Raw genomic sequence first — 8570 nt, 5'->3', positions numbered from 1 at the left:
GTAATGTGGGATGTTACAATTTTCCATGTATACTAGCCATTATTTTCAAATTCATTTTTTTTTAAACCATTGGAAATCCAACGGTCTAGACAGAGCCACATCGTCCCCACCCCAGATCAGCTAGGTGTGCTTGCAGTGCGGGCCCCACCTCTGTATTTCTGTTGGTTCACTCGCTAGTACTAGCACTTGTAACTCACGCACCTAGCCAAAAAATAAAAAATTTACGTGGCTAACGCCAGATTCACCTAGTCCGTGGGCTAGGCAATTCGATCCTGTGTGGTATGTCGGGCTCCCCTGGAGCCCAATTGATTAGGTAGAGCTAGAGTGATTATGGGGAAAAGGTTTTAGATTGCCCAATAGCTTAAGCTATTTTCTTGGGATGGACATGCTCTAAGACGAACCACGTGCTGTATTTTGGATAAATAATCATAACACACTCTATTAATTTTAAATCTCATGAATCAAATGAATTACGCCAATCTTAGGATCATTTTGACTAACAAAATCAGTTTTTTTATGGAGAATATTTGGGTACTAAACAGTCAGTAACCCAATTTAATTGACCATCTGTGTGGCCCAATGATTTTAAGACATCTGTTAATCCCAACACTCTGCTAACTTTGTAACCAAACGCGAACCAACTCTTTAAACCCAATACCAAACAGAACTCTTCCTCTTCGATATCTGCAAATCTTCCAAGCCGCTATGGTTTCTTCTTCAGCCCACCTTTTCTCCTCCATCTTCTCTCCTCAACTGATCCCATCACCGCCCCAGTCCCTCTTCCAACCGTTGATTCAACCGCTGCAGTGCGAATGACGGCTACGAAATCTGCAGCTATGTGGGTTTGTCGGCGGCAAGGCTGGTGAAGGACCCGACTTCATCTTGGCGAGTGAGATCGAGCTCGGCGTGGCTGTGGAGGACAAGATTGGTGAAGTGAAGTCTATGGCTTGTATCTGGAAGATGATGGCACAGCCGACGAGGTCGCCGTGACCGGCTCTGAAGATTTACGCAGACTTGTTGGAGAGGAGGAAGACTATTGTTTGGTCACGGGTTTAAAGCATGGATTTGTGTTTGGTTACAGAGATGGCAAAGCCCTCAGATTGACAGATGTTTTAAAATTATTGGGCCAAGTAGATAGTCAGTGAAATTGGATACTTACTGATCAGTACCCAATTATTGTCCTTTTTTTATTGAAAAATTGTAACAAATCACAACTTTTTTTTTTTTGGCAAAAAAAAAAAAAAAAATTCACAAGGTCCAATTTTGACACAGCAAAAGGTCCCGCAGCGAAACAAAGCCCTAATATAGTCAGCCGAGAACTCCGAGTCTCCCAGACACGCAGGTCGCTTCCACACTATCATGCGCACTGCGGCTGTCACCTCTCTCTGTTAGTCCATGGCTCACTTGAAGACCAATTCTCCTCTCTCTCGTCGCATCGTCCGCTCCTTCTTGGATTTCCTCAATTCCGGTCTCTCTCTCTCTCTCTCTCTCTCTCTCTCTCTCGATATATATATATATATATATAATTGTAATTGCAATGTGATATATAGATATAGTGAAATTATTTCTAGGGTTTCAAGCTCGTTCCTTGCATTATTTTTATTACATTGATTTTGGATGCCTCAAAGTATTGATGAACTTATACACTTGAACTGTAGACTTTGAATCATTTCTGTACCATCAATGTGCTTGTTGATTAATTCTTTCAAATTACTATTATGGGTTTCGAATCCCTCACTGATCATGGGTTGTTTTGTTTCGTTTCGGTTGGGGCAGTTGAACCAGCTTCTGGTGTTGATAATGAAAGCATTGAGGTTGCAAGGGAATGCTTGCATGAGGCTTTTAATCTTAATACATCTGTTGCTGATGATGGGATTGAACCCCTGTCGTTGGTTGATCTTTTTAGTTCACCGGAGTTGAACAAGCTTCGGGAGAAGAAACCTGATCACGTTCATCGATCAAACTCAGTTGATGCTCCTGGTTCATCGGCTGCACCGGGGGCTGATAATGCCAATCTTTCGAAGGTATAAAATTCTCTGGGGCTTTCACATTATTTTGATCATTCCTTAGAAATTCTTATGTAAATCACCATGGGTGTAATGCATTATAATTGTTTTTTAGTCATCTATAAGTTAATATGGACCATGAAAATGCAAACTTGCTTACAATCTGAGATTGGAAATTTGGGGAAAATTCGATGAATGAGATCTGTGGGCTAGTAGGCCTTATCCTTTGTTTCAATGGAAGGAGATGCGGAAGTAAAAGGATACGTAGTGTTAGTTTATGAACAGGAAAGGGGAGGAAGACAGACCAAGTTAGGGTTTGATCTCTTTTGATATAGGTCTTTTTTTGATAAAGAGACGGTTTTATTAGGAAAAGAGAGGTGGTCTAGCAGATCAGCCCAAACACCGCTACCCCAACAAGGAACACAGAACCATGAAAACGAAAACAAACAACAACCTAAAATAAAAAACACAGCCAGGCTAGCAAATAGCTGCCTTCCAATCTAAACAAAGCAAGGAAAGCGATATTCCAGTGAACTCACTAGAAACCGAAGCTCATAAAACTGATAGAAACTGAACTTTATCTCAAAGATCCTCAATAATTGGTAAAGGATAGGTATTGGGTGTATATGCTGGTTTTACTTAAGTTGGAGGTTGTTTGATAACAGCCGGAAATAGAAGCAGAATATGTGACTAGGTGAAATATAAATGAAGATGAAATTTGTTTTTAGCATTTGTTAACTATTTGGTTGGTTTGTTCTATTGTTAGTTTACAAATGAATTTGTGTACGCTTTAATTAAGTTGTATACTCAATAAATAATTTGATATCAGATTAGTTAACGGGAGCACTTTTCTTTCCTGATTTGAGAACATGCGACTTTTATGTTTTTCTTCATTCTTTTGGTTTATTTTTCATTTTCTTTAAGATCATAAATCCCATGATGCTTTTATAGTTGCATGCATATGGTTGTTTCTTAGTAATATATGTATTTACCATAAGGTTTGAAAGTTTTGAGTTTGACTCTGTTTCATTTCTTGTTTTTAATTTGATCAGGGTAAGGATTTGACAAGCAATCACCATGATCTAGGTATTGCATTTACACTTTTGTTGCTTTTCTCTAATTCTATTTTACGTTTCCTATATGCGTGTCCTTGCCTTGTTGGGTGGTTTATTAAGTTTGGCTAAATTGCTTCCAATTTTGTACATGAAATTCATCATTGGGTGAGTTCCTTAAGAGGAATATTATCTGTTGCATCTGCAATTAAATGAATCATCTCTAGGGATTGAACTACTGCCTTAAAAGTTTTTTTAGGTGTGCCTCAAGGTGCACTTCGATGCAAAGCATTAGAAAATTTCTGTTACGGGTAGATTTGTTTTAGCTCTTTCATGGAAGGCTGTGCAACACGAATGTAGGCTAAGCTGTTAGCGGTGAAGAAGACGATTTTTCTGAGCCTTATACTTTTTTTGGAAGTTTTTATCCATTTACCGAAATTTTTCATTTTTAGAGGTCGCACTTGGTGCGATGGCAAGTGCCTTCGCCCATGAGCGGTAGGTCTCGGGTTCGAGACTTGGGAGCAGTCTCTTCATAAATGGGGGTAAGGCTAGCCGACATTCACCTCTCCCAGACTCTGCGTAAAGCGGGAGCCTTGTGCACTGGGTACGACCTTTTTACCGAAATTTTTCATTTTTATTCAATTCATTAATGGCTGGTTTTAGAATCAAAACGTAAATTTTTGTTTAATCCCTTGATGAACCCTGCTTCTTCTTCTTCCCCCTCCTACCCGATAGAACTCATCCCCAAAGTAATGTTTTTTAAACCCTAATCTTCCTTCCAAAGGATGTGAACTAGCCCTTGTAGTTAGCTCTCCTCATTCTTTCCTCTTTCCTAGACTTCTCCAGGATTTTCCTTTTGTGTATATGGTTCTCCCACCTTCAGTCGTACTCGTATGTCAGATACTTCATAGCCATGTCAATGGTGCTTTTTTTAACCTGCTCCGTATTAAATATATACATGTCCCAGTACTTTCACAATTTTTTAATTTACAGTTTTTTAATAAAATAATTCATGTTTCGAATGGTATACTTCTCAATGCCTCAAGGCTTATGCCTTGCCTTGCGAGACCAAAATAGACTCACCTTAATGGGCTCACCTATGAAACGTTGGTTTACACTTCCAATTGCTGTCAGAATCATTACTTTATAAATTATATAAATTATAATGCCCGGGTTGTTGACCAAAAAAAAAAAAAATATAAGGTCTGGGTTAGGGGGTTATGCATACTGGATTAGTACTAAATCATTTTAGGAGGATCTTGCTCAAAGAGAATAAAAGTTAAAAGTTGTCTAATTCAATGTGATAATTTCATTGAATCTGCACATGAATCACATACTTTAAATGGAATTGTGTTGGCATTATGAAATGAAGTTTTTGTCACAGTTTACAGCGCATGTTACATTTCATTTGATGATCACATTATTGGCAGGGGAGTCTAAAGACGCACTGTTTGGGCAATTCTTTTCTGCACTCTTTGAGAGAAGCCTCTTTTTTAAGACCCTGCCTGATGGTAGTGATGACCCGGTGAGATTAGAGAAAGCGACTAAAATATTCCACGAGGCTTTAGCTGTATGCTCTCTCTCTCTCTCCCCCCTCTCCTTTTTGGTATGGGTTTTATTTATTTTTGTTTAGAAAACTTCAATTAAAAGAAAAAGAAAGCTACAAGGACAAATCAGAAGTCTGTCATATTTTTGTGATGAATTATTCTTTAGCCATGTCTACACTCTTTGAAGAAGACCGTGCTATGCATCTATTGTTACATGCTAAATTGCTGAATTCACATATTGTCAACATATCAGGTAAGCAGTAAAGGTTCGCTTTGGTAATTGAGAATTTTAATGGAAGCTTAAGAATAGAAAATTAAACTGTATATGGAACGTGAAGTATTGAAATTAGATAAGGAAAACTGATCACGCACTTCATTGTAAAGATAAATGTATTGATTTGGCCTCATACAACATCATTATGTTGTAGTTCCTAATGATTCTGTAGCTTTGAGAACTGACACTGGAATCACCATTAAAATATACAAGGCAATGTGTCTGGTGCACACTCTTGATGAGTTGCATCTAGGATTTGCGACTCCGAGGGAAAGCTAAGATTTAAGGATTGGGACTGATGGGAAGGGATTGGGCAATTGAGTTACATGAAGTTTGACATCAACCCCTATGGTTTCAAACTTCCAGCGACATAAAGTATTGTGCTAGATAATATCCAATTCCTTTCTGCTTATATTTCATAATCCTTTTTATATTTACATTTGAATTATTGCTTTCATCTTGGAACTCTTGTACCCTTGGTTTTTTACTCCGTTATTGTTTCTTAAATGGAATTCTCTTGCTGTCACTTTTCAATCCTTCTTAATAAGAAAAAGACCATTTGCTGCTTCAGGAGATGGAAAGATCTGGATGCATGGAATTAAGTCCTAAAAACCTGGCAGAGACCTTGAAATCACAAGGTAATTAAATGATATTGCCTTGGTTGCGTTGTTAGCGTGTTGCTCTTGAAGCAACTGTACAATGTCAAGTTTCTGTAAATTTGAGAAAGACTTCACTCATTTATCTCTCTGTTTCTCTCTCACATCACTGTCTTGTTATACGCACCAGTTTCTTTTTTCTAATATCATTGGAATGACAATGCATCACAAGCATTTATGAATATCTGTATCTTACCTCACGCTTGTCAAATACGGCACTCTACGCTGATATTGAACATCAATATTCTATCCAGAGGCTGATTCTTTGATTTGATTTTTATTTTGTTAGGTAATAGGGGCATGCAATCAAAGCTGTACCCCAAGGCAATTGAGTTGTATGATTGTGCCATTGCCCTTTGTGAAAGTAATGCCATTTACTACTGTAACAGGTGCACTACCAACTTGTCTTTAAATTATTGGTACTAATAATTGTTCCGTAACAGTTTCAATCTTCTACGTTTTCTCATTTTCCCAGAAGGAATAACAAAGAAAGATATCTAGTGCAAATTAATCTTAATGACAAAACAAAAAATTGTTGCAACAGATAATTCTCATTATTTTCAGATCATATTCGAAAAATGGTGCCTTAAACATGCTAGTTTGCCTAATGAACGGTTAAAAAATATTGTAACTCTTTTACCCAAGCTTTAATGGGGAAGTCCCAAGTTTTCATTTTCTATTTAGGGTTTCATCCTTATTGTTTTATTGAAACCACACATTTAATTAATGTATATGGCGTATATTCAGGGCAGCTGCTTACACTCAGATGCACAAATATACTGAAGCAATCGAAGATTGCCTTAAGTCAATTGAAATCGACCCAAATTACAGCAAGGCATATAGTCGTCTGGGATTAGCTTACTATGCACAGGGGAACTACCATGACGCTATAGAGAAAGGGTTTAAGAAAGGTAATTGGGTAACCTATGCTAATGCCAGCTTATGGTATACAAAAGAATTTGGAAACAGATGTTTACAAAATAAGGTAGTATTTGACATCTTAGTGGGGATTTTATCTTTTCAGTGTTGCAATTGGATCCGAACAATGAAGCTGTCAAAGAAAACATTCGGGTTAGTTCTTGTGTGCCTTCTTTTCTTTATTTCTTATGACTACTGCTTTAAACCACTTTGTTAATTTGAATCCAATAGGTGGCTGATCAGAAACTGAAAGATGAACAACGACGAGTGGAATCTGGTCAGGTAAGACATTCATCTTAAAGACAGGTCAACAGTACTCCCCCGTTTTTAGCTACTTTCTTTCTTTAGGTTTTCCTTTCATCTGAAGTTCTCAACTGTTCTAAGAATGAGAACGCAATACTTTTCATGGTGGTGAAGGATATGATTTATTAACAAGTATGCTTTGTGACTTGTAAGTAATTTTTTTTTCTCTCATCTATTACAGAACACCAGTTCGTTTAGTAGTAGTAATGGTTCAGAACACCCCAACCAGTCTACCGAAGGGTCAAGAAACCATGCTGCACCGCCTCCATTTGGTTCTATGCCCTTCAATACAGGTGCCCTTCCTGCTGAATTTGCCAGTATGTTCATGAACATGGCTGCAAATGCATACCAAGGACAACATTCTCAAGATAGCCAAGGAAATGATAGCGGCACCGACGGATCTGATGAACCGGGAGTAAGGATTGGGGGTAACGTCAACTTGAATTTCGGAGAACAAATGCCTGAGGAACTATCCGGAGCTTTGAGATCGGTGATGGAAATGTTTTCAGGAGCAGCAGCATCCCATGGAAATTCACAAGATACTAGGAGTGAAAGACCAAGACCGAGCTAAAGAACTGCAGCGCGTTGGAACTGTATAAATTCTCACAACCCTTTTTGTATCATTGCTGTCCAAAATAAACCTTGGGAAATGACGAGACGAAACGGGAGTATTAACACATCCTTGGTCATTTCAATCGATGATTAGAAGGGTAGTTTGGTAATTTGAGAATGACTATGTTGGTTGAGAAATGTACAAAGGTTTGGAACAAAACTTATATATCTCCGTTGCATGCACGCTTGTTCATGTCTTCCTCTCTTCTCACGTGATTTTCTTGCATGCTTTATTTGTTCGGGTTGGACGGCCATTCAGTTGTTCTTACTTTTTTTTCTCGTGTGATTCTTCTCGCATGCCCGTCCAAATTCCGGATGTGTGCATCGTGCACTTGGTTTCTCTCTGTTTCACGACAAGATATATTGGTAAGGCCATTCCCACGTGTGTGTGTGTGTTTTTTTTAATCCAAACCTAACTAATTGGGCGGCCTAGTATCACCATCCCTGCTCCTTATCCTCGTTTTTAATGTTGCGCCAGGTCGATTAGACCAACGTACACACGCTCCAATGGGGTTTTTATTTTTGTCGGAGTAGAAATTACCAAACTTCTAGCGTTCTCTCATGCTTGGCTTTAATGAGTTTTTTATTTTATTTGAGAAAAAAAAAAAAAAAACTATACCTTTGTGCTACATGAAATATGAATATAACAAAGCGACAAAATCATTTTTTTTAGATTTTGGTAAAACCTTTTTGTTCTCTCTCAACAAAATTTTGGAAAATGTTTGTCACCTTACACTTATCGTGAGGGCACCTTCTTTTTGATAGAAGACATACAATTTAACATGTATAGTCGTGTACTTTTCACATTTCAACTCATTACTTGTACCAAAAAGTAAATTACAATCAAGAGGAAGACTCCTTAAATATCATGCAAAAATAGAGTGTGAGTTAGTTTAGTCTGTCAAAAACGTATATAAATAGCGTATTAAAGTGAGTTGTTTGAAATTTTGTCTTGTCCTGAGCCATATAGCATGAGTTTGTAACTAAATAGGGTATTAAAGTAATTGGTTGTATGAAAAATTAAATCAAGAGGGGGAGAGATTCATTATTATCTCAATATTGAGGTCACATTAAGAACTCCCCAAGCCTTCAGGTTTGTAGGATACACCCATCTCTGATAGGTGTGTAACAAACCACAATTGCTCTCCATCTAAACTACATATTACTAAAACTCTCTTTGTCAACCCAAAGATCAATGAAAT

The 8570-nt window shown here is 37.9% G+C and overlaps 1 protein-coding gene across 2 annotated transcripts; it reads left to right on the top strand.

The window, feature by feature from the left end:
• Positions 1 to 565: 565 nt before the first annotated feature.
• On the top strand, positions 566 to 7551 carry LOC126604072 (uncharacterized). Of its 2 annotated transcripts, XM_050271151.1 has the most exons (11): positions 566 to 1137; positions 1256 to 1468; positions 1777 to 2024; positions 3059 to 3092; positions 4489 to 4628; positions 5451 to 5517; positions 5825 to 5924; positions 6283 to 6446; positions 6560 to 6606; positions 6685 to 6735; positions 6938 to 7551. In XM_050271151.1, the coding sequence occupies exons 2-11, from the start codon at positions 1396 to 1398 to the stop codon at positions 7325 to 7327; spliced, it is 1314 nt and encodes a 437-aa protein (XP_050127108.1). In that variant the 5' UTR covers positions 566 to 1137; positions 1256 to 1395; the 3' UTR covers positions 7328 to 7551. The 2 variants fall into 2 exon arrangements, with proteins under 2 accessions (XP_050127108.1, XP_050127107.1); XM_050271150.1 differs by having other exon boundaries at positions 566 to 1468.
• The last annotated feature ends 1019 nt before the right edge of the window (positions 7552 to 8570 follow it).

This window comes from Malus sylvestris, chromosome 15 (genome assembly GCF_916048215.2).
Source record: "Malus sylvestris chromosome 15, drMalSylv7.2, whole genome shotgun sequence".
Classification (NCBI taxonomy): Eukaryota; Viridiplantae; Streptophyta; class Magnoliopsida; order Rosales; family Rosaceae; genus Malus; species Malus sylvestris.
The sequence above is the reverse complement of the archived record's forward strand: the minus strand, read 5'-3'. Positions and strand labels throughout refer to the sequence as shown.